This window comes from Alligator mississippiensis, chromosome 14 (genome assembly GCF_030867095.1).
Source record: "Alligator mississippiensis isolate rAllMis1 chromosome 14, rAllMis1, whole genome shotgun sequence".
Taxonomy (NCBI): Eukaryota; Metazoa; Chordata; order Crocodylia; family Alligatoridae; genus Alligator; species Alligator mississippiensis.
Window position 1 is genome coordinate 9946756 of NC_081837.1, and position 27197 is coordinate 9973952.

Genomic DNA, 27197 nt, shown 5'->3' on the forward strand with positions numbered 1-27197 from the left:
CCCTGTGGCTGAGAATCAGTTTTAGGGGATTTGAAGGACACCTGCTAGCACAGCCATCCCATACCCTGGGATCAGGGAACCAGCAGGCTGAGAGAAAGAATGCTCGAGAAACAGTTGTGCCTCCACTCATGTAGGTTTATATAGCAGATAGAATACACTTTTAACCCCAAAAATGCACTAGTTCATGGGTATTCAATCTCTGGCCTGTGGAGCTCCCCATGGGTCAGGAAATATGGTGGCAGGGGAACGGAGGCAATTAATATGGTTATGCCCCCCTGCAAAATTTCCAAACCCCAGGCCCCATGCAGTGGGTTGGAGCTCGGTCACACCTCCTACCCCCACCCAAGCCACTCCCCGTCCTGCAGTTGGATCAGGACTGGGCCACACTCCCTCCTCTCTCTGCAGCTGGATTGAAGCTGGGCCAGATTAGGACCACTCTTCTCCCCCGACTCCCTCTGCATGGCTGGACAGGCCCTGCCGCACCTGCCCCAGGTTCTGGATCAGGACCACTGGCCTGATCTGGCCTGTGGATGAACCAGGCACTGCCCAACCGGCCCACCAGGAGAAAAGTTTGAGAACCGCTGCACTAGCTACCTTGCCAGCTAGCTCTGCTCCTTGTTCCATTGATCAGACTGTTTAGGGTCTTGCTGGGCTATGCAGGGGTGTATTTCAGCCACGCAGCAGTCCTTTGCTCCCAAAACTGCTTTATACCTTTTGTTTCCTGCGTTATTTAAACTGCTGCTCAGACAGTCACTGACTACTAGAGACTACTCCCATGATTGATAACCAACTATCGGGCACCTTCCTAAATCCTTGTAGGTCTAAACACCCATTCCATAACCCGCTGCCCCACATACCCTTCTTACCCCACAGCCTTCCTCTCCATCCGCTCTTTCCCCACTGCCATTATCAATGATGGATGTGACAGAGGGTGTAGCTGCTGGCTCAGCTTTATGCAGAAAGGACATTGGCATTCTTGCCCTCACGTGATTGTGTGTAGCAGCAGGCAGGACCAAGGGGCAATCTGCAAAGCTGCAGGGACTCCTGGATCTCCATCCCCATAAAATGAACAGGCAAACAGTCCCAGGGGATGGGGAAAGGAAGAGGAGGCTGGAGTAAGGGGATGAGAGCAGCAGGCAGGTGGGCTTTGGTCAGCCCTACACCGAGGAGCTGGATGTCCCAAGGGCTCAGGCAGCCAGGGCTGTGTAGAGAGGAGGAGCTGGACTCCAGCCTGGGGCAGCTGCAGGTGCTGCTCGAGTACTTTGGGATGGTGGCTTCTCTGGAGGCTTCCCCGCGGACAGGGGGAGCATGGGTCACCATAGCCCTGATGTTCCTCCTTCGCCTATGCAGCCCCTCCAGCCCCGTGGAGAAGCGGGGCCTCCCCGCGGTACCTGCGCCAAGCCCGGCTGCAGGCAGGAACTGGCATGGTAGCTGAGGAAACAGCTGTCCCAGGATGTGGGAAGCTCCAGGCGACATGAACACAGCAGGGCAGGCTGGGCCTGGGTGGGCAGATGGGGGTCCCGAGCTTGCTCAAGAGCCTGCACAGAGCTGTTCTGCCCCCTGGCAGATACCCCAGACAGCGTCGGGCACTCTTGGCACTGCCAGGCTTGGCCCTGCTACCAGCCAAGCTGGGCATGGTGGCGCCTTTTCCAGCCTTTAACACCCCTGCAGTGCCGGTGGGTAACTGGAGCCCCCCTCAGCTGTGCTCATGCCAGCACGGGGCAGGCCTGATGGACAGAAGCATGGAGGCACCGAAGGGTTTTGTGCTGGGACTCAGGGCAAGAGACAAATTATTCAGAGGCGTCTCTTATTTCAAGGCCTAGCACTAAAGCTCTAGCCTTCTTGAGCCCCTGGGTCGCTCTCAGTCCTGCTGCACGGAGCTGGAACAAGCACAGATGAGGTGAGAGTTTCAGCTCCAGCCACCAGCAAGTGGATGGGCCTGACCCAGGAAAGCGCAGAGCGGGAGGGCCAAAAGATAAGGACGATCCCACCAGCGAAACATCTAGGCCAGTGAAAAGGAGATGAAGAGTGGGAGACCAGCCTGAAGATGCTCAAGAAAGCTAGATTTTCTTTAACGCCTCTGAACAGGAAACGTACATTTGACTACAACAACTGCAGGAGGACTAGACCACAATCCTTGGAGTAGTTTTTGCCTAGTTTAAAATTAAAAAAACCCCAAACCCAAACAAACACAATAAATATAATCCAGCAAATGAGGGCTCGTTCCCAATTATTTGTGCATAGTGCCAGGCCCCTGGCATAATACAACAGCCTCTAGTTTCAATTTGGCTGGAGAAACATCCATGTTCTGGCATGTGTGATGATGATGTGCCACAGGACTCCTGCACCTCCCCTTCTCTAAAGCCCAGATCCATCCAGTCCTCAGGCTTAGTCAAGGCTCCACCTGCGCCTGAATCAGCCCCATACTCACCAGAAGAAAGAGCTTCAGTGACCATTGACATGTAGTGATTCATAGTGTACGTGCCTAGGAAAAGATCACACACGGAGAAGGGATTACAGTATACACTACAGCGCCTTTTGGAGAGGCAATAGATGATGGATGGACATACATCATCTATGTGCAGAAGGGCAGCCCTTCCCCATTTCAAGCCCCCCTCCCCCCAACCCAAAAAAAGTCATAACTTTCTTTTGGAAAGAGATACAAAAATTACTCCACTTGCTGCATGCAATTACCTGCTCCATCAGTGAGACATCACCTCATAGCCAAAGGATACAGAGCTGAGCAGGCCAGTGAGACAATTTACCACAGAAAATCTGCTCAGTAGTCCTAAAAGACAACCAACTGCACCATGGTAGTGAAGATATTTATTATTTGCGTCCCAACCTCACTAAGCATGCCAGATTTCCAGGTGCACTCTATTCAGATGCAGAGGAGATTTTTTTCCCTCTCCCAGGCATTCATAAATTTGCATTTGAGGCAGAAAAGGCCTACAGTAGCTCATAATTAATCAAAATTAGTTTTTCAGTAAGGGAAACCTCTACAGATGTTTCTGTTGCCATCTCTGACTTAATATGCCAGGCCGGAATAAAATATTAAAAAGGAGAAAGGAAGTGAAGAAAATAAGTCCATTGACAATATAGTATTCATTACCTGGCTGATTATAAGATGTCACAAGAGCTTCACTGGGTTGTGTCTGTGTTCAGAAATGCTCATCACTATGACTGTTCATGATCTGCGTTTCCATAGTGGATTTCAGAGGGTGCCTGCAGAAAGCCTACTACTTTGACAGCACCAAGACAAAACTGGTTTCCTCAGCAGCTTTGTGCATACGTCGTTCAGACACGAAATTACAAAATAGCACTTCTCTTGTCCTGTCGCTAGGGGATGCCCTGCGCTTTCGTTTGCAGAAGGGAAGAGTTTACACATGCCACAAGAATTAGCATAACAACTGTGAAAACTTGCTTTCTCAAGTACACCTAAAAATCTTCCTGTACAGATTTTGTAGGGTTGCCATATTTCCAGTACTGCAAAAACAGATATCTTTTTCTGGATCCATTTCACCACGTCAAGTTTGCACTCCAGAACAGAAGAAAGCTTCCCAAACCCATAAATCTGTCTCACACATACACACCTATCCCTAATAGAAAGTTGCATGTATGTACACACACACACACAGAGCTCTGTCCCTAACAGAAAGGCTTCCCCTGGGTAAAAACAGAACAGCTGATATTTCAGATGTTCTTGATTTATAACCGATAGAGAATATTTTTAACAGACTAGGAGTTGTACTGTTTATTATATTCTTAATAACTAATTTAATTGCCTTTTAAAATTACCGATTGTTCCAATTAGTTCAGCATACCACTGCAATCAGTAATTGTGTTATTTCATGCTAAAAAAAAACTATACAAACAGCATTTGTAGACACAGGAAATTCTATCAAGCTATTCCAATACGATGCAAATCTTTTAAATATTTGCTTAAACTTTAAAATGACGTACTGAAAATTAACCAAGTATTTAAAAAAATTCAGGGTCTTGGATTATATTGCTTCTCTTGCTTTTGCAGTCCTAACTTCATGTGAAGATTTGCATATTTAACGTGAACCACAAAACTATCACATTTAAAGCATTTATTTTGAAAAATAAAATACAAAAGATCAATTGCAAATGTACATGTAATTTATCAACATCTCAGAAATTGTTTTTAAATAATTAAAGAAAGATATTTAACAAGTTCCACATGTCAATAAAATTGAAAACAGGCACAACTCTTCTACCACCCTCACCCCTAAAACAAAGCAATACACAAACAAAACACATTTAAAACAAGTACAGACCACCCCCAAGTTCCATACATTTAAATCCAGATTTTAAATAAAACATTTACAAAAATCCTTTAAAACAACGGTCTTCAGTTAAATGGAGAGAGAGCCACGATTAGCAATTTCAATGTAGATCAGTTGTTGCTTTGCTTTTTTTCAAACCTTAAAAACCTTTGTGTACGTGATACAGTACTACGTTGTCATCAGCGAAGGGCATTGACTTCATAACAGAAAAGTGCTTTTACTCTTAAAGTTTTACATGTGCTCACAACAACAACAAAAATATAAAAAACTAAAACCACAGGATGAAAAGGAATGAATGGGAGAAGATTTTGAGAGAAAAAAAGCAGGCTATCAACATTACACCTCACTGAAGTGAGCGAGATGACCAACACACTGTTGTTTCCATTGAAAAAGGCAGCAGTCTTTCCTAATTAAAAAAGAAATAAGAAAAAAAGTTAGGTTTTTACACTTTTTTTTGCTAGACTTCACTTTACACCCCAGCCAATTTATTTTCAGAAGCAAATAATGATACATGTTTAGTGTAACAATTAATCTCAATAGGCCCAAAATCACAAACCTAAACACAACTGCTCAAAACCTTTATTCCAACCCAGTTTGGATGCTTCGAAAGAGTGAAATGAGAGCCACTACCTGTTGACATCAAGTGAATTTGAAGGTGAAAGGCAATGGAAAGCTTTTTAGCTCCAGCAAAATCAATATATTCTTTCCCTATATAGATGCAAATTCATTTTATTAACAACTTTCTCTTCTATCACAAAGCCAGTAAAAGAACCTAATGGGAAACTGGAGACTTTGCTTCTCAACTTGAATGCCTCAATTGTATTCATTCCAATTATTTTTAGTTAAATTTTCAAATGACATTTAAAACACTTTTTTCAGAGGAATGCATCTTTCAGTTCTTTAATACCGCCTCATACTTTATATTAAAATGACTGTTTTCCACATAGATCACTTGTAAACATTTTTCATTTTGAAATCTGTTTCTGTACAACTCAACTCATTCCTTTGTTCTAAGTTTAATATTCATTTCTAATACAACCATATTGCCTTTAGATTTGTTTAAAATAGATGTGTTTTGTTCTATTGTGTCAGGCCCAGGAGTATTTTAAGCCAGGAACATCCTAACAGTAAGATCCCAGTTGATCAGTAGGAATTCTTTTGCTATTCACTAGTGATCCAGGACAAAAAGCACTGAAATAAAAATACACTAAAATCATCACTCAACACACTCGTCACTGTAGGTCCCATGACAAAAAACAAACAAAAAACCCCCACAAAAAACTATTTTCCTGAGGCTGCTTCAGCAGTGCTGGGACACTAACAGCCAAGGCAGGTTTAATTTAAATCATGATTTAAAACACACTTTAAAATACTGGACAGAAAGCCTCAACTTAATCATTGGTTTCTACAAAAAGCACATTCTTGTTTGATATCCTTTATTCATTGAACTCCTTGAAACTTTGCACTTTTAGAGAAAGGTAGGAGTGTGTACACACATTTGCAGAGAGACAATAGGGCTGATAGGTGGGTAATTAATCAGGTCTGCTATCTCTCCTCTCCATATACAGGACTGCTGTTAACAAGGATGTTATCTCTGGAGACACAAACTCTCCCTATGCCTGAAGAAGGGCATTTGTGCCCTAAAGCTTGCAAATAACTATTTTTCCAACTATTTAGTTGGTCTAATAAAAGATATTGCATCTACCCAAAGAATCTTGTCTGCCTATGATCTCTGGAGACACAAATCCACAGTTTAAGAACTGAAAGTAAGCAACACAGAGATGCTTAATGGGACTGAATACAGAGTCACAGAATCATTAAAAAAATAGGGTTGGAAGGGACCTCAGGAGGTCATCTAGTCCACCTGCCCGCTCAAGGCAGGACCAGCCCCAACTACATCATCCCAACCAAAGCTTGGTCTAGCTGGGTTTTGAAACCCCGCAAGGATGGAGCTTCCACCACCTCTCTGGGTAACCGGTTCCAATGTATTACTACCCCCCCTTAGTAAGAAAATTCTACCTAACATCTAACCTATACTTCCCTTCCTGCAACTTGAGACGGTTGCTCCTTGTTCTGTCATCTGCCACCACTGAGAACAGTCCAGCTCCGTCCTCTTTTTAACCACCCTTCAGGTAGTTGAAGGCTGCTGTTAAATCCCCACTCAGTCTCCTTTCTTTAATCCTTACTAATCCATAGACCAGCCTCTGGCTACCCCGTAAGATTGGGCCCCTAATATAGTCCATGGCCTGTTGTGACCTATTTATAAAGATAGGTTGCATAAATATAATGTCTCAAATAGTATACCATTAGAAGTTATAATCCCTATTCCACGGTCATATCTTTGAGCTTTAACATAATTTAAATGAAAATATCTTTATACAAATTTAGCTTTTTAAAACAACTTGACAAAAAAATAAAAAAATACAATTAAATAAAAATCAATCCATTTTTTTATTTAAAAAAAATTACTGATTTTTATCCACCCTGCTAGCAGCAAAAGATGCATTAGTTAGCTCATTTTCCCCTGTCTTTGAAGAAACAACTGGCTTTAAAGATACAAAAAAAAAAAATAAAAATGTATTCTTAAAATCTGTTCAACATGCACCTTGTTTTGATGGACAAGTATGTTATCTATACCTTGCTTTCAACACAAGTTAAAAATAAATTTGAACACCTAGTAAAACTGCTAGCTTGTTAATTTTCATACCTCCATGTGAAGCACCTGCTCTAGTGGGCCCAGCCACATGCAGCGCATTCGAGACTGGCTCCATATACCACATGCAGTACATGGGGCTAGGACCAGCACATGCTTCATGCTGTGTGTGAGGATGGTCTGAGACCCAATGGACAGAGTTTAGCGCTCCATGGGCCAGATCCAGCCCATGGGCCATACCTTTGACACCCCTGATATAGCAGGCAATTGAATCTTCAGCATACCAGTTACATTAAGTTGGCTGTTACAAATGCTATGTGGGCCTGGACTAATCCCTTCACCCTCTGCCACCCAACCCCCTATTAAATATTAGAGCAGAATTCAGTTTTATATTTGAAGGCATGATGCAAGTTTAAAAACAAAAATCAGAACTATCACTTAAGTGACGAAGTAGACTTTTATTACCTTATGTGCAAGATACGTCCATCAAACCATCTATTCCATAGGTTCAGTCTGTGAAAGCAAATAAGCCAATAAAACCAAAATTAGTTATAGTCCACCAAGATTAAAGGAAAGGTATTTTTAACACCACTCATGTCTGCGCAATAGCCTATTAGCTGTTTGGTTCTTTTTATTATGTTTATTATGTTAATTCAGTCATGAGTAAATTGTTAAAAATAAAACTAACTGAAGAGAAGCAATTTTTAATCCAGCTACAGATATCGATCTCTCCAGTGAGGGACTATATTTAAATTTAACATATAACCCTTGAGGCATGTTAACTCTATCATCCCTCTGAAGTTCATGACTTCAGTTTAGATTCTGCTTCTTATTTACTACTTCTACATGTAATAACTAAATAGATTTAATTAATCTGTATTAATTCAGGCACTAACATTTTTTTTTTAATTCCATTTGCAATCCTGCCTATCTCACTGGGAACACAATAAATGTTTGCTGCATGTTAGGTCTTGCTGACCTACTACTAAGCTCTTAATTATGCCATTCAGGTTTCCTAACTGCCTACAGTATTACTTTATTAGCATTAATTGTCATCTTCCTGTTAAGCATCGCATCTGTTTGCTCTACGTATGTATTTAAACAAACCGACTTATTTGCTTGTATATTCTTAAATATCTGAATAGTGCTATAGTCTCATGCCTTCTTCTTTCCTTTTCTTATACCATGCATTTTGCAATTTTAGATGCAATGCTGTACCCCATCTTAAAATATTTTCCCCCACTAGTCAGTGCCATGAAACAGTTACTGCACACTTTCGCTTCAATTCAGTTTGTTTAATTAAAACTGGTAAGAGCTACACATTTAAAACTGGTTTTGCCTTTGATAAAGCTGCAAACACACACACTTTGGCCAGCAGCTGAGCTGAACAATACTGTGAGCAAGAGCACATCCAGCTGCATGGTGTCAGGTTCTTAATGGTTTTATATTAGCTGAGCACAACTTGCAAAGCATGAGTACTAACTGCTCAAAGGCCAAGAACAGGCAAACATCCAGTAACAGAGCAAAGCCCATGTTAGAGATCACACACAAAGAAGGTTTATCAGAAAGAATCAGAATGCCTGCAGCAAGGTTTTATGCTCTGAAAACATGAAACAGACACCGTAGCTATTCTACATTACTGATCCATGTTCATTTTATCTTGCCACGGGATTTCCTTTCTATTGTCTTCTTTGGCTGGAACAAAAGAGACCATTTTGCCTTTTAAATAAATGAATTTTCGTTTGAATGGATGGAACTAGTCAAAATGTTTGCTCCCTCCCCACATCCCTCACCCTGGTGGCAATTTTATTCATTTTTTTTCAGAATCTCTAGATTTAGCAGATTAAAGTTAATTAAGCTATCCTTAAGAATAATAATTAAAAAAAAAAAAGGGCTTATGTCTTCTGGATTTCTAGTGAAAAGTTTGCCTAACCTTTTATCTGACAGCGTAACACTAAAAACAACCACCATTCCCACTAAAACAGGACACAATCATCATCATAACCTTACATGACGGCAAAAGGGAAAGTGGCCTGCTAAGACCAAACAGCCCATAACAGAACCTGAGCCAGAACACAGGAGCCCTAAGGCCCAGGCTCCTATCCTGCAAAGACAGCACTCGTGAGCTTCATTTAGAAATTTTAAGCACACTGATCTGACCAAGTGCAGGCAGTGGACTGGGGAGATGAGGCACTTCAGTCAGTCTTCAAGTCATTACTGGATACTCCTCAAAAACAGTTATGCACTGCTGAAAGATTGCTGGAATTGCCTTTATTCTTTATCCAAGAGCAATGATACATATGGGTCTGTCGTACGGGCACAGGATTTATATCCCGGGCATTTCTGCCTCTCCCTATAGGAAAGTTAGACAATTTGGTAGGGGAAAGATGCCTTTCCTTTGCCCACGTAATGCAACACCTCCCAAGCCTGGCAAGAGGTGCACTGTAAAGTTACTGCTGCCCCGCTATTTTTGTCTTTCAGCTGAATGCAAATGTAGTCCCTTAAAACACCAGCACCCTATGCAGAGAGGAGCAAAACTGGTCAAAATTGCTAATGAACCCTTTGAGCTAAGGACCTTTATAAGGCAGCAAGTTGCCAAACAGAATAAAAGGATGAAAAGAGAATAGCTCTGGCATTCAGCCCTTGATGGCAGACTCAACCTGCTCAATGGCTTGGGGGAGGCTGGACAACGTCTTATTATTGGGATTTTTAAAAATAAATCAGAGTCACCAGTGGGCTGGTATTTAAACTGAACACTTAAAGCTCCTATGACAGCCAAAGGGGGTGCAGTGCTTGAGACAATTTAAAATAATTAGTTCATAAGGCCATTTGATTCCATTTGACACGCGGGGGTGTCAGAGACAGAATTTGTGCAAGGAAGATGAGAGGAGAAAAAATGACCATGAAATACAGAGAATCAGGAAGTGGTTCTGCAGGCAAAGAAATATAGATATTTCTCTATGGACTATTTCTGTAGTGTTGAGACACATTAAAACCAGTGATCCCCAGCCAGGGTACTGCAGCACCCAGGGTAGGGCTTGAGCTTTTTTTCAAGAGTGATGTGGGGTGCCACACAACGTTAGGTGTGAAAACATGATTCACAAGATAAACCTAGAGATTTTGAACAGGAACCCAAGTGTTAAAAACATTCTGACCTGTTATGATCTTTGAGTTCTTTGCTACAGAAGAATTGCTCTATTATTTTTCTATACTCAAAAAAACGTGCAAAGTAAGAGCTGGCATTTCATAGATTTCATAGATTTCATAGACATTAGGGCTGGAAGGGACCTCGGAAGATCATCGAGTCCAGCCCCCCGCCCAAAGGGCAGGACGTCAGCTGGGGTCATAGGATCCCAGCAAGATAAGCATCCAGTTTCATCTTGAAGGTGTTCAATGAAGGCGCTTGAACAACCTCCGGCGGCAGGCTGTTCCAGACTTGGGGGCTCGGACAGTAAAGAAATTCTTCCTTATGTCCAGCCTGAAACGATCTTGTAGTAGTTTGTGACCATTCGTCCTCGTCATCCCTTGGGGCGCTCTGGTGAACAAACGTTCCCCTAGATACTGGTGGTCACCCCTGATAAACTTGTAGGTGGCCATCAGATCACCCCTGAGCCTGCGCTTTTCCAGGCTAAAGAGCCCCAGGGCTCTCAGCCTGTCATCGTAGGGTCTGCTTCCCTGACCCCTGATCATGCGCGTGGCTCTTCTCTGGACTCTCTCAAGCTTCTCCACATCCTTTTTGAATTGTGGAGCCCAAAACTGGACGCAGTACTCCAGCTGCGGCCTCACTAAGGCCGAGTACAGGGGGAGAATGACGTCCCGGGATTTGCTTGAGAAGCATCTATGGATGCAAGCCAGCGTTTTGGTCGCTTTACTAGCCGCAGCATCGCATTGCAGGCTCATGGTCATCTTGTGGTCAATGATGACCCCCAAGTCTCTTTCTTCCATAGTGCTAACCAACATAGCACTGCCGAGCCTATAAGGATGCTGCGGGTTTTTTTTCCCCAAGGTGGAGAACCTTGCATTTATCGGCGTTGAACACCATCAGATTCTCATCCGCCCACTTGCTGAGCCTGTCCAGGTCAGCCTGGATCATCCGCCTGTCTTCTGGTGTGGATGCTTTGCCCCAAAGTTTGGTGTCATCGGTGAACTTGGCCAGTCCGCTTCTGACTCCAGTGTCCACATCATTAATGAAGATGTTGAACAGTATGGGTCCAAGGACAGAGCCCTGGGGGACCCCACTGGTCACAGGACACCACGATGAGTGACTTCCATCAATTACTACCCTCTGGGTCTGACCCCGGAGCCAATTTTCCAGCCAGTGGATCGTGGGGGACCCAAGGTGACAATTGGCCAGTTTCTCCAAGAGACGATCATGGGACACCAGATCGAAGGCTTTTTTGAAGTCAAGATATATGACATCAATCTCATCTCCCTTGTCCAGGTGATAGGTCACCTGGTCATAGAAGGAAATGAGATTGGTCAAGCAAGACCTACCCGCAACAAACCCGTGCTGGCTATCCCTTAAGATGATGGCGTCGGCCAGTCCATTAAGGATGGCCTCCTTAATAAACTTTTCTAAGATCTTCCCCGGGATAGAAGTCAGGCTGATGGGCCTATAGTTAGCCGGATCCACTTTCCTCCCTTTCTTGAAAATAGGCACCACGTTGGCCTTCTTCCAGTCTTCGGGCACTACACCAGAGCACCAAGAGTTTTCAAAGATCCGCGCTAGAGGCTGGGCTATGATGCTCGCCAGCTCCTTGAGTACCCTGGGGTGAAGATTGTCAGGGCCGGCTGACTTGAAGGTATCCAGCTTCTCAAGATGTTCCTTCACAAAGTCAGCATTAATGGAGGGCAGGGGATCACCCTCACCCGGACTTCCCGGCCCTGTAGCGGGCACGGGCGTCCCATGGGGCTGATGAAAGACCGACGCAAAGTACCTATTTAATAGGTTGGCTTTTTCCTGGGCATCAGTTGTCAGTTGCCCCATCTGGTTCAGCAGGGGTCCAACGTTGCCCCTGTTTTTCCTCTGGCTCCCCACATATCTGAAAAAGGACTTTTTATTGTCCTTGATGCTCAAAGCTAGCTGGAGTTCAGTAGCAGCCTCGGCTTTCCTGGTCTGCTCCCTACAGGACCGGACCAGTGCAGAATAATCCTCCTTGGAGGTGACTCCCATCCTCCATCCTTTGTAGGCCTTTCTTTTTAGCCTCAGGAGGTCTGCTAGGTCCCTGGAGAGCCAGGGGGGCTGCTGTGCCCTCTTGCTGCCTTTCCTCCGAGATGGAATAGACTTCGTTTGTGCATTGAGGATCGCTCCCTTGAGGAGCAACCACTCTTCTTGAACTCCCCTCTCCCTGTGGTCACAGTCCCTTAGGGCCTCACTGACAAGCCTCCTGAGTTTGTCAAAGTCAGCTTTCCTGAAGTCAAGGACTTGCGTGTTGCTGACTGACTTGCCAGCTTTTCGGCGGATGGTGAAGGTGATCAGCTCGTGGTCGCTGTCACCCAGCTTCCCATCGATCACTAGGTCGCCGACTAGGTCCTCCCCAGTAGCCAGCACCAGGTCGAGCAGCGCTTTGCCTCTCGTTGGCCCACAGACTTCTTGAGTCAGGTAGAGGTCATCCACGCACGAGAGGAAGCTCTGCGACCGCTCAGATTTTGCTGAGCGATCCTCCCACGAGATGTCTGGGTAATTGAAGTCACCCATGACAACCATGGTCCTGGAGCAAGCTGCCTCAGCCAGTTCCTGGGCAAACTCCTGGTCTAGCTCAGGACTTTGGGTGGGAGGTCTGTAATAGACTCCCACCATTGTGTCCCCTGTGCCGTGTTCCCCACGGATTTTAACCCAGAGGGTCTCCAGCCATCCACCCTGGTCGCCAATATCGGCTTGCAGGGACGCGTAGCTTTCCTTAACATAGAGAGCTACACCCCCGCCCCTCTTATCTACACGATCCCTCCTGTACAGGGTATAGCCATCTATCCCCATGGTCCAGTCATGGGTGGAGTCCCACCAGGTCTCCGTGATCCCTATGACATCGTAATTGCTTGCACTGAGCAGGAGTCTAATGAGGGGTGCCTTGATTCTAAAAATGTTGAGAATCACTGCATTCAACTGACAAAGATGCAAGGTTAACTTCTAAATTGCCAAGAGTTCACCCTTCTTGAATAAACCTTGAAACAACAACAGCAACAACTGTTTACAGAGTGCTTCTGGAAGTTACACATACGTCAGTTTAAGTGATCAGAAACTGGTTTAAACTTGTAACAGAACAGAAGTTCAGTGCGCATAAACCAGTTTCAAAATGGCTGAAACTGGTTTAAGATAGACCAGGTTGAATGCAGTATCAGATTTAGCTGATTTGGGTCCAGCCAGTTTATGAAATTTCTGTCCCAGAGCCCTTCCTGGTTCAAGTTAAATCACAGTCCCTCAGCATCCCAGCATGCTTTCCAGCCCAGGCATGGGCTGGGCTGTGCTGTCTGCTTCAGCAGAAAAGGGACCAGGGAGGGGGGGTTAAATTTTTCTTCCCTCAAGCAAAGAGCTACTACCCCGCCCTTCTAAAAACTTAATGCTGACTGCAACTGTGGACTACAAATCCCAGAGGCACTTGGAAGCAGAAAGAGGAAGTGATGAGCAACCCTGCAGAGTCCTGCTGCTGCGATTCTGGACCACAAATCCCAGAGACCTCTGGGGTAGCAGAAAAAGGAAGTGAACACACAGCCCATGCTGGCTATGTGCCAGAGAGCTGTGCTCTACCATCTCTCAACTTCTGGCTTGAACCACTGCAAGTATGTGGCTGTATTTCCTGAATCAAGAGCGACTGTCTGTGCAGTTGTTTCTCAGTTTAATCTCTGCAGTTTAGACTAACCTGCAAAGACTGAATCAATTTAGCTGTGGGCTTTTTCACTGTCTGTACTTAGCCACAATCTGTAACTACTGAGGGCCCTGAGCTATATGTAGCTTTTACTTACATTACTGGGGGCTTTTCCTTGGAAAAAAGCTGTAGGACTGGGCTTTAAACCTGTATGCATTCCCAGGAATAACAGCTAATTTGTACGCTCACCACAACTATGCTATGTTTTACATAACTAGTTTATGTAATCTTTAACTATCTTAAGAAATTCAGAGCTGAGGGATGCTCTACTGTCACACGGCATCTACATACTAATCTCAGAATTTCACTAGAATTAAAGTATTGGTCAGGAAGCTGTTAGCAGAAGACTCCAAATAAGCCCCAAAACTGAGGTGAGACACATTCCATTTTAGTCATTCCCTTGGCAAGGCAAGGACTTCTGACCACTTTGGATAGCTTTTTCAGCTGTTACCACTGAAATACATCTATTCTACCTATTGTACAATACCCTCTGGGACAGAATTGTGCCATGCATTAAATCCGGTGCTAATTAATGGCAATACTATTACTAGAAAATAGGATATGCTTGAATACCTATATTCATTTTGCCCTCACATTAATTTCATTGCAAACTAGTTAGCAGAAGAGTAAACCATTAATATGCTGAATTATGACCTGGATTCATCTACAGCATACTGTCTCAATCTGATAAAAACAAACAAACACTGAACTCTGATCAAGATCAGCCAATGTGCTCTGGATGGTTGCTTTCTTGCTTTAAAATTTCCAAGTGCCCCAATCAAGATTTTATAATAACTGGGCACATCTACATGTTCATTAATGCGCTGTGCCTACTGTGTGTTAAATTTAGTATTTACTTAATCAAGTACTAAATTAATGCACAGTAGGTTGCCATACTATGCATTGGTATCATCATGTTTTTGATGTGACGCTTAATGCGCAGTAGGCTAATACTACTGCACATTAGTGTTTTAGCGCAGTTTTTCCCATGTGCATTAATGTGTGGTGGAATTAGTCTACTGTACATTAAGCATCTCGTGTAGGAGCACCCACTCACTACCAAAATAGAAAAATGTAGGCATGAAAAAAATATTAGAAAGGGGATAATGAATGCTTGAGGTTTTAAGAGCTCATGACTCTAGAGAGTAGGGCAAGTAACCCGAGACAAATTATGTACAATGTCTAGAGTTGTGATACAACTTCATTAATACAGATAAAGAAGTTCTCTAAGGAGAAATAAAATTATAATGCCTATAGCCTCAGACTACTTAAACACCCTTCCAAGGAAAATCAATTACTCTGTGGTATCACAAATTTAAGAGACAGATTTAATTTGTTTGATTCAATCATATATAAAACGCAAAATAAAAATAATTGCATTCTCCCTATAAAGTAAGATTTATTGAAAACTTCACTGCTCGCTCTCTCACACACACGCACACCCCTCTCCCCTTCTTGCACTTCAACACACACAGAAAAGGAAAACAATCCAATACTATACCTGTGGCACTTCCTTAAGAAAATCAGGAAGCTGAAATTCACCTTTATAGACCTGGAGGAAAGAAAAAAAAAAAAGATAACACTTTACACAGATGCTTTTACTGGATGTTACAATTATTAAAAAGGAATCACTTCAGATCTGCCAGGGTTACCTTGAGCTAGTCATGCTAAAACAGCAATGTCTGGGCTTTCCCTCCCCACCAAGTTGGCCACTTTTTCTTTCTGTTTCTGTAATTTGAATAATTCAGCCTTCAGATAATCTTTAGGCTTAATAACAATTTAAAACAGTTTTTACTTCAACTATAAAGCACTGGCAGTAGTTCTTATGGTAAGTAAAGCCTTTTATGATCAACATTACTCTATTAAAAAGCACTAATTTCTGCAGTTTTCAAATGCAGATATTTAGGTCCTATAATATTTTAAAAGTGATACCCGCATTCTGACGTACTGCAAGTCCATTTGAAGATGCAGTGGAAAGTGGCATGATGCATTTTCACAGGTATAAGCCCGACACAAAATAAGGTTAGAATTTTTTTAATACCACAATAAAGGTTCAATCTATCGCATCCCACATTAATACATTCTTAGTTTGGTTTGGTTTTTAACGCCCCCCCCCAAAAAAAAACCCCCAAAAAACCAAAAAACCCAACAACAACAACACCCAACCAAAACCAACCAGGCTGATTACAAGATCACAATATTATATGGGTATGTTATTAAAAACAGGTAATACCGTGTGTTACAGACATTTCTCACTTCTATCAATGAATACCCCAAAGTCATGACCTTGTGCTGTCCTGGATAACGTGAATCATTGTGAAATAAAAAGAGTCACTTGTGAAGAAAATCTTCTAGTATTTAAGGAATTACCCCACAGCTTCCTAATTGTGTTTTGCCTAAAAGAGGTGCTAGAAGAAACCACTGCTGTAGAAATGGAAGGGCAAAACGTATGGATAGAAAATTTAGAAGCTGTTTAAAATTTCTTAGATTAACATGAGTCAGTTTTGCATTAAATGAAGGTTGTTTGAGGAGCTAAGGCAGGGGCAGGCAATTATTTTGGGTGGAGGGCCACTTACCCAGTTTTGGCAGGCTGTCGAGGGCCGCATGGGTAGTGCTGCCCCTTGACAGGTGCCCCGCCCCCTGGTCACCATCTTGGGACCCATGTCCCAGGGCCAGCATCGGTGGGGCCCAAAGCAGGGCGCAGGCTGGCAGGGGTCTGTGGAGTTGGGCTGGGCTGCACCAGCAGGGAGAGGGGGGAGCTGGCCCGGCTCCATAGAGCCCCTGCCAGCTGGGCCCCTGCGCTCCTGCCACCCTGAGCTGGGCCCTGCTGACACTAGCCCTGGGACACTGGTGTGGGCCCTGTGCTCCAATTGGATCCCCACCCACTCACTCCCAGTGCCCCCCAGCCCCACATTACAGGCGGGAAAAGAGGCCTCTTGCCTGCCCCGTGCTCCCTGCTGCAGCCGCTCACAGCCCACGCGGGGCTGTCTGGAGCAGGCACAGGCAGCCCCAAATGGGCTGTGAGCTGCTACAGCACAGGGCGCCGGCCACGGGGTAAGTGAGGGGCTGCTTTTCCCCGCGCTCAGCACCAGCTTGTAACCCGGCCCCACCAGCTCCAGGCTCACCCATCGGAGCTGTGCGTGGCGGCAACAGCTGCGGTCCCCTCACTTGCCGCGCCAGGAAGTGTTGGCTACTGCTGCCCACCCGGAGCTCACATGCTGGGCAGCCCACAGGCAGCAGTGGCAAACACTTCTGGGCTCGGCAAGCAGGGGGGGGGCCACAGCTGCTGTTGCCACGTGCAGCCTCAACAGGCGAGCCTGGAGCCATGCGGAGCCCAAACTGGCAGCAGGGCCAGGTTACAAGCAGGTGCAGGAGGGAAGCAGCCCCTTGTCCACCCCATGCCCGATGCCCCACGCTGCAGCCACTCATGGCCTGCGTGGGGCTGCCTGTGCCTGCTCCAGACAGCCCCAGGTGGACTGCGAGTGGCTGCAGCGTGGGACCCTGGCCAAGGGGGAGGGGAGGGGCCACTTTCCTCTGCATGGGGAAGGAGCAGGGAAGGAGCCTGGGGAAAAGCTGGGGGGAGGGGGGGGCAGGAAAGCAGTCCCTTGCCTGCCCCGTGGCCGGCGCTCCCTGCTGCAGCCCCTCGCAGCCCACATGGGGCTGTCCAAAGCAGGCACAGGCAGCCCCAGGCGGGCTGTGAGAGGCTGCAGCGCAGGTCGTGGTGTGGGTAAGGAGCTGCTCCCCCCACTCCCACACACAGCTTTTCCCCAGGCTCCTTCCCTGCCCGGGGTCCTCCCCTCCCCTCCCCTTCCCTTCCCCCCACCCTTCCCCCTTACCTGAGGTTCCAGCACGGGGCAGCCACGTGGTCCCAGGCCAGAAGCCCCCGCTAGGGCTTCCAGCTGGGGGGGTGGGGTCAGGCAGGCCCTGCTGTTGTGGGGGCCACCGGGCTTCCCCTGGGTCCTACTGCCCTTGGTTCCTGTCATTTGACAGGAACCAAGGGCAGATAAATATAAAAACTTTCTAAATTTTTTAGGGGCCCCGCAGCCCATATAGAATGGCCTCGCGGGCTGGATCCAGCCTGTGTATTTTGCCCACCTCTGAGCTAGGTGATAGGTATTCATCACATCTTTTGTAGCTTCTTGGTTACCTTTTGATCTCTTCTTCATAAATCTTTGCCCAGAAAGTTAAGATAGTACTGGCCTGGGTAAACATGCACAATACTATCTCACAGTGTGTCAAAGCCAGAGGCCAAAATCAATTTTTATGAGTTCCAAATCAAGACACTTACTTGCACAAATTTGGCAACTGACACTAAGATCAGAGTCGAAAAGAGAGTGTTCAGTTTATACTAAATCAATATACTGCAGTGGTCTTATGACCGCAATTGAGTTAGCTCAGATTTTCCTGCCTGCAAGATTATTCCCCCCAAAACAGGGCTGCAAAACTAAACCATGAGTCATGCTGAAGAAGCCGGAAGCTTTCATTTCTCCAGCCCCATCGGGAGACTGAACAAATATACCCAGATAACCATACAATTAAAAAGGCTAACGAGAAAGTGAGGAACCACTATGTATTTTGTAAATCCCCAAAACTTGGTATCCCAGAAGTAGATGGACAAGGATGGAAGAACAGCAGCATCCAGGATAGCAGGCACAGCCCTCAGTTATATTCCATAATAGGGTATTGGTCCTTTCACAGTGATGTTGAGGAAAGACACACTGGCCTATGCAATCCTACACGTACTATACTTCCATCTTCTAACTAAGCCTTTGAAGGCGGTTCATCATTCTATGGACAGCTAAGGAAGTGACACATCAACAACTCTGCCACAAAAATATTAAGGAACTCAGATCAGCAGAGACTCCCTATGCCTGACGAAGGGTAGCTGCACCCAAAAGCTTGCTAAGAACTTTTTTCCAACTACTCAGTTGGTCTAATAAAAGATATTACATATACCCCAAAAACCTTGCCGGCCAAAGAATTACCCACGCACCCATTGGCGACATGAAAAAAAAAAAAACAAACTAGGTTCCCTCCCATGGATGAATGTGAACTGCCTCAGAATGATTAACCAATGTGTTTTCATATAAAAATATGAATCCTTCCTCAAACAAATTCTACATTCCAGTTATGAAAACACAAACTATTTAATCAATTGGCAACAAGGAAAAAAGAAACTGCAGCTCCTAACATCGAAACATAAATCATCATCGCCACAACAATAAGCGCGGCTATTTTTAAAGTACCCAAACTCAGATTAAGTCAATGCTCTTGTTTTTGGCAAGTGGTTCCAACATGAACGTTAAAAAGTCGATACAGACTGAACATGAATAGGTTGTTCAATATTTGCACAATTAACACAGGTTCATGCAAGTAGGATTAGAAAGTACTAGATAAGGATTTAAATTCAGATAAAGCTTTCCTTTTCCGTTGCGCTACAGTAGACTACGTCAACCAACAGAAGCTCAAAAGAAGTTTTCATGCAAGAGATGCAACCTACAGATGAGAAACACCTGTGCAGTTATTCACATGCTATCCAAGTCAAGAACGTCTCAAGCAGAATTTGAATATTACGGCAGAACTAAAAGGGCAGCAGAGCTTTTCGTGCCACAGCCTTGCAAGTTTTTAATAAATACAAGTAATGTACAATAAGTTATTCTGCTGTGCTGAGAGTTATCATTTGTGTTATTCTTAATTTCACTAATTTATGTCTTGAAGGAAAAAAATTGCTTCAAACAACAAAAATTTAAATGTCTATAACCTAGGGGAACTTCTGTTCCTATCTGTCTAGGAATATTTAGCTTCCTAAGCAAATCATGCACAAAATGGATCTAAACCAGAATCTTCAAATACCGTTTCATACAAAGCACCAATACAGCAACGTCTTCTAAAAACAATAGCCCAAATGCTAGAGACGAGTTAATCAGGAGTTCAAGAGAAAGAATGAGAATTTTTACATAACCTGGCTCGTGCATCCATTCTACAATGCAGGAAGTAGTGCGTGTTTCAAAAACTTTGACTTCCAGCTTTTTTTTCAGCACTGTAGTTAAATATGAAAATACAAACTTACAAATACTAATGATTAGAGACCTACCTAAAAATCTCAATTTTGCAGATTTCACAGAAACCGCAAAAAAATATTGTTGTCTGTGACTACCAGGAAATCCAGCACTGGTTGCAATTTCCCACAAAAATCAACCAACCGCTCCCCCGAAAAAATAGTAGCAATGCAGACTGAATGAAGACGCCCTCTGCCGATCAGCGGTGAGGAGCAGGGCAAAAATCAGTAGTGACAAATGAAGGAACTTCCGCCAACCAATGGCGAGAGGCAGAGCCATCAGAGCCCCTCTGCCAATCAGAGGTGAGGGGTGGGGCCACCATGAAATGCCCATGAAATTGCCTTTGCGCACCACGAGCTGGCCACAAAAAATCCTTGGTCTCGCGATGACTTTGGAAGGTACCTAATAATGATTAAGGTACTGCAGTTTATGCAGACGCTATTGCTCTGAGCAGTTACCTTTCTAAGTTAAGAAACCAAATCTCATTTAGTCCCTTCCCTAAAGATTTTGTGTTAACATAGTATATTACAGACTTTAAATAAGCTCATAATAATGCCCATATTTTTTAATTTCCTCATACTAATTATCCCACATTTCCTCCAACCTCTACTGAAAAAACAGCAGAGAAAATGCCAGACTCTTAGAAAGGGAAAGCTGCCTGTACAGTGCTCTACTTGAATAAGATGCAAAAATGTGACCACCATGCACTGACTGTTGTGTGGATTTCAGACAAGACTATATCCAAATTTCACATATGGGTCGGCAATATCTGAAGAATCAAAGGCACACTATGTATTTAGAAGCAGAACAGATCAAAACGTTAAGGGTGCCAAATGTTAAAAAAAAAAAAATTTTAGGTAGGCAAAAACTACACTAGTCTCCAAGTTACATGTTATAATTTCACTCTATATGGTGCTAAACAGGATAACACTTTAGTCTTGTTCCTCAGAGTGCACATTACGCTGCTTTAATGGATATTTCATCATATGTCAGCCTTCATACATGCTGGAAATAACAGATGACATTTTGATTTAAACAGTGTTGTCTTTTCAAAATATGGTTATTTAAACTACAATTTAGAAATTAAGTTATGGAAATGTAGCAGTTACATTACATAATTTTAATGTAGCTGCTTGGCCTGCTATTCACCAGCAAAAATCATTATTTTGAACAGCATGCTGAAGCTGTAATAATTTAGTATGCAATAAGAACATGCATCTCCTCCTACGTTATCTTTTTTGCCTCTGCTCCAGAGTAAGCATGATAAAGACCAACAACGTACAGTTCATCTAGAACTCAATCCAAATAACACGCAAACGTTACTAAAGACAACATCTAATAAGCCAAGAAACGCTGTTCATTAGAGTTTAAGAACTACATCCCCAAGTTTAGTCTGAAGGAGCCATGATACTTAAAGCTGTTCTTTCAAGGTTTCTGCTGCATTTAAATTATATTCAAAATGGATGCATTACAGCTCTGGAAGTCAATTCTAAGCCAAAGCCATAGGAATGAATTCTGTCCCAAAGACTCATATGGGAAAACCTCCAACCTCAGCCACAGGAATGTAAAAGATTCCACTTTTGGCCCATCTAACCCTCAAGTACATAATGTGAGGAGCTATGGGGAGAGGCTGAGGAAAAGGAATCTAGGATGATGTAGGACAGTGACAGTATTTTGCAAATTTCTATAAAAGAATACTCTTCAAGTTCATTATACTAGGAAGAGTGCCATACCATCAAGATTACACCACTGTGAATTTTCTTAAGCGACTTTCACAGAATTCAGGAGTGGAAAAAATAGATAACCAACAGCATATAAACTAAGGAAAACTGGGCAAAGTTGCTATTGAAGCCTAACGAGTTTAGAAAAATTTGGAAACCTAACAAATTTAAAAGAAAAATCATTTTTAAAATAGCAGTATTGCCAACTTGCATGATTTTTGGCATTGTTCTTAAAAGTCGAAGCTTCAGGAATGTGAAAAACTTAGCTCTTTCATATAACTTTAAGAACAATGCCAAAAATCATGAGAGTTGGCAATACTGAATAGTCAGGTTGATAATTTTGCTAGAGATCAAACCTGGCTGTACTCAAATTCTTCTAAAATGTGTCAGCCTCACAGCCAACACTGCACTAAATTTATGACTTTTAAGCTGCTCCCAAGAGCTTGGCTACAATTTTCACCTTCTGTTAACTCAGATATATCCTAAGGAAAATCTGAAGATGGAAGAAAGCGTACGGGTTTGGAAGAAGTACAGTGTATGTTTTATAGGTTAAAAAACATAGTGCATAAAAGATGCATGACAACCTGCATTTTTCATCAGTTTGCTCTAGCTTAAAGAAAAAAAGTCAGGTGAACCTTGATCCTTTCTAACACCCAGAAAAGCAACACCACTTCCATTAGTCTGTCTCCAAGGTATGTCAAAGTGCACTCACTCTCATGTTACATTCTTGATTTTTTCATATTTTTGCATTCAAGTACTCAGTATTTGAATTTATCACATGAATTTCAAGTGATAACACCGGGGAAAATTTCTTCAGGACCCAATCTGGGTATCTGTTTAAACTTTGAAACAGCAGGGTTGCTAGGGCTCAATTTCTTCCCTTTGCTATCATATGTCCAGCCAGAATCTGATGCAGCAGACTAAGGTACAATTTTTCTTCTTTGAAATAAAAGGGCCACTAGCAATTAGTCAGAAGGCACCTGCAAAGCTTTGTTTCATTCTTACCCTCCTGTTTCTTTCTTACCCTCCATGATTAGATTTCTCCCTGAAGTTGCAGTGCTAGAGTAGTAACTGGAATATGAAATACTGTGTTCACAAATTCATTCAGTGCAGACTGTGTGCCAAAGAAAATGTAAGGTAATATGTCACAGATGTGGAAGGAAATGGCATAGCCAGTCATAATATAAAGATCAGCCCATTTTGATTGGTCATATCTCAAAGTCTAAGAGTCATGAGGAATCTTCTGGCTTTTGAAATAGTTTTTTAAACTGTTAACATGAGTATGCAAGTTTGCCATCGTGAGAGAAAGAAAGATACTCCTAAAACATAATAAAGGTATCCTAATACATACGTTCTTCATATGTGGGCTGTCAGAAAATAAGTCATTCATAGGTGGACTTTAGTAAAAAGAGGTTCCTTGCATGTGTGAAGAAGTAGAGTTTGTCATCTTTCACTTTTAGGGAAAAAAAACACTGATATTTTCCCTGAAAAACTCACCAATTTCAGTTTTGACTAGCAGGTCATTCTAGTAAAATGAGCACAACAAGAAAGATTTGCTTACAGGAACAACTATGAGCAAAAAGTATGCAGACATGCTTATAGATGGACAGAAAACTGGCTGAAGCATCAGGCTCAGAGGGTAATCATCAATGGCTCAGTGTCTAGTTGGCAGCTGGTATCAAGTGGTGTGCGCCCCCAGGAGTCAGTCCTGGGGCTGTTTTGTCCAATGTCTTCATCAACGACCTGGAAGATGGCATAGAGTGCACCTTCAGCAAGTCTGCAGATAAGACCAAGCTGTGGGGAGGTGGTGAAGAAGTAGAAGACACAATGAAGGGTAGGGCTAAGATTCAGAGTGACCTAGATAAATTGGAGGATTGGGCCAAAAGGAATTTCATGAGGTTCAACAAGGACAAGTGCAAAGTCCTGCACTTCGGACAAACCAATCCCATTCACCGATTCAGGCTGGGGGCTGACTGGCTGGGCAGCAGCTCTGCAGAAAAGGACCTGGGAGTCACAATGGACAGTAAGCTGAATATAAGTCAACAGTGTGCCCTTGTTGCAAAGAAGGCTAACAGCATACTGGGCTGCACTGGTAGAAGTGTTGCCAGCAAGTCAAAGGAAGTAATTATTCCCCTCTATTCAGCACTGGTGAGGCCAAATCTGGGAGTACAGTATTCAGTTTTGGCCCCCCCCCACCACAGAAAGGATGTGGACAAATTGGAGAGGGTCCAGTAGAGGGCAACAAAAATGGGGCTAGGAGACTTGATTTATGAGGAAAGACTAAGGGAATTGGGCGTATTTATTCTAGAGGAGACTGAGTGGGGATTTAATAGCAGCCTTCAACTCCCTGCAGGGGGTTTGAAAGAGGATGAAGCTGGCCTGTTCTCAGAGGTGGCAGATGACAGAACAAGGAGCAATGGTCTCAAGTTGCAGCAAGGGAAGTTTAGGTTAGATATTAGGAGGAATTTTCTTACTAGGAGAATAATAAAACACTGGAACAGGTTACCCAGAGAGGTGGTGGAATCTCCACCCTTAGAGGTTTTTAAGAGCTGGGTAGACAAAGCTTTGGCTGGGATAATCTAGCTGGAGACGGTCCTGCCCTGAACAGGAGGCTGGACCAGATGCAACCTCCTGAGTTCCCTTCCAACCCTAATTTTCTATGATCCTATGACAGAACTAGCATCGAAAAGTCAACCACCCCACTAATGCATCTAGAGACAATGTTTGTTTTATCTGTGCGTAAATAAACATTAGTATACAGAAGTATGGAAACGCCAATTTATATTGCAGGTATTTTCTACCTTCCAAATCCAGGGCTCTGAATCTAAATGGATGTGACATGCCATGCACAGAATAAAGGACAATAGTGACAGTCCTACCATGAAACTGAGGTTTTTAGCAATATTCTACTACTTTTTTGCTGATGGCTATAGCACAGAGATGACCGTTCAAGTTCTGCTAGGCTTGGCTCTACCTAAGCAGGTATCATCACAGAGGTAGTTGCCTTCATATTCTGTAACACTGGACAATACTGCAAAATAAAACTACAACTACTGCTGGAAGCTGAGATGCACACAAGTCTTAAGAGGAAAGGGGAGTGTGGGAGAGCATCCTGGTTCAGCTCTATTACCCTGTAAAAGGAAAATCCTAGAGTTAATGAATGCCTTAAAATTTTCCTTGAATTACTTCCAACCACAGGAAAAAATACCCATCTTCAAATATTTGGTTTTAGTAGGAATCTTGTATACGCCCTTTCAGAAGCGTCTCTGCTCGCAAAATGGAAGCAAACAGGTAGTATTTAGATTCCTCCTGCTTCAAAAATTAGGACCAACGTCTGTTTGGCAGTATCTTTTACTGTACCAATAAAATATTGTACGTAACTGGAGAAATGTTGGACCAGCAGCAGATACAGTCTAAACTAAATACCAGGTAGAACAATGAATCCTCTAACATCTCCCCTAATGATATAGTTGATCCAATAAAAGAGATTGCCACCCCATCCTTACTTCTCACAGATTCTCTGGCCCGTCACAGCTACAACAGCACTGCAATCCTACTAAAAAGTGAACCTCCCTGAATGCGTTTAATTTTTTTAACCATTCTATTAAGTTCTCTAGATTTTTCTTCAATATGAGCACTCTCACACTTGACGGAGCTAACAATAATAATTTTGGAGTTAACAATAATATTGTTTAGCCTACAGCTAAACACTTCAAAGTTGAATGCCTAAGTTCTGTTTTGTTTCATTTGAATTGTGCTTCACATTGGGCTCAAACTTTTTAAAGCCATATCATGTTGACTACTTTGTTTTAAAAGACAGTCTTTTGAAGCAGTAGTTACTTGCGCGCTGATTTATGTTCAATACGTTGCTTAATTTTGTCCTCATAATTTTAGATTCACAATTTGTTATGTAGCTTAAATTAAAATGTATTATAGTCCAGGGAATTAATACCACCTGATTTCCTGGAGTATAAAACAAACCTAAACATTTTAAGTTTATTATAGGACTTTAATACCAAGATTAATTTTAAGACAAACTAGCGTGTCATCCTTTTACTGATTCCAGCGGAGGCCTCGGATCTTGCCCTTCAGCCCCAGCAAGATGGAACAAGAACCTGAGAGCAGATGGGTTTATATCCCAAAGCATTCCAAGGGATTGTGAAATTTGGGAATGAGCATTGCCCTCCAGTAATCTTGTGTTTTTACAAGTGGAATCAATACAGTTGAGCCTCAGAGGCCTAGCTTAACTGGCCTTTATTATGGACAAAATTCTTCAACTTCTGTTGTCCATTTTGAATTTGAAAAGCCTGTAACCGCAACTACATTTCAACACCGTCCTTTTGAAAAATAAAAAGGAGAAGCAATAGAAAAACAAAACAAAACAGCTGCTTGTCAGATCAAGTTGCTGAAATTGTTTAAGATTAAGCCATTTGGAAGGAGACTAAATTCATAAAATGTTAATCATGCATTTCTTAAGCTTGAAAAGTAACCTGAGAAGGTCTTCATTTGAATGGCAAGAGCTTTGTGTCTTACAGTATCTTCAGGGTAAGGTCAGCAGCAATCTGTCCCAGCTGGTAAACAGCAACAATGGAAGAGGATTTGTTAAACCAGGTTGCAGATGAATAGAGTGGATTCAGTTATAAGCAATGCTGTACTAGATGAGGACAATTCATACTTGTAGGAGTCTGGGAAGTGAAGAGCAGCTGATAAACACCAAATCTTTGATAATTACCCTCTTCTCAGAGAGATGATTATTTTGCTTTTAGCACATTCTAGTTTGTGAAGAAGCAGGTGCTATATCTATTTATGATGGCCAACACTGCAGAACACAGCACATCCAAAGTGAAAATGAAAAAAAGATCTTGTAATTATTTTTATAAAAACTTGAAAAGCAATTTTTATTTTTATTTATTTATTTATTTATTTTTTACAGAAAAGTTCTCTTTCCAGAACCAAAATTTCTGTAAAGCAGATTTAACATAAATTATCACAAATGACAAATGGAACAATAACTCAACTGAGTGCACAAATGACAGAGCAAAGCTGTGAAAGCAGACTAACTATGGGCATCCTCTGGGGTGGAAGCTTCAAATGATGGGCAGCAAACAGGACAGAATACTAATATATTCTGTATTTGTAAGGTCTACTAAAATGATAAAGATAAAAAGTTTCATTTTTTTCCCTAACTCTGTACAGTAAAATAAAGCAACAAGAACAGATTTGTCAAAGGCTTCCTCTAAATTTAACAAACTTGCAAGCAGCAATAATTAGTCTCTTGAGATCAAATCCAGGGAGCTGATGAGTACATACAACTCTCACTGACTACAGAAACAGTTACTCCTCAACATCTTTAAATTATTAAGCCCTTGGGAAGTAAATATTTAAGTAAATCCTTGGGTGAGCTCAGATTCATGTTCTCAGACATTAAATTGGGACTTGGTAGGGCTTACAAGGGTTAAATGAATATCAGCTGATCAACTGTGATGCATTTGGGGATGGAGCTTTTATCAAAATGTTTGGCTTCAAAAGCCTTAAAAAACCCCAAACCAAACCAAACCCAAGAGGCCTTCCTCTTTATTATACACAGACGC

The 27197-nt window shown here is 42.9% G+C and overlaps 1 protein-coding gene across 4 annotated transcripts in view; it reads right to left on the reverse strand.

Moving 5' to 3' along the window:
- Window positions 1-4079: 4079 nt before the first annotated feature.
- Window positions 4080-27197, reverse strand: part of TPST1 (tyrosylprotein sulfotransferase 1) — a 52723-nt gene continuing 29605 nt past the window's right edge. For 3 of the 4 annotated variants that reach the window (XM_059717724.1, XM_019493466.2, XM_059717725.1), the window contains exons 4-5: window positions 15328-15378; window positions 7483-8658 (exon numbers count right to left, since the gene is read on the reverse strand). In XM_059717724.1, coding sequence (XP_059573707.1) covers window positions 8614-8658; window positions 15328-15378 — 96 coding nt within the window. In that variant the 3' untranslated portion in view covers window positions 7483-8613. The other variant, XM_014608133.3, reaches the window with a different exon arrangement.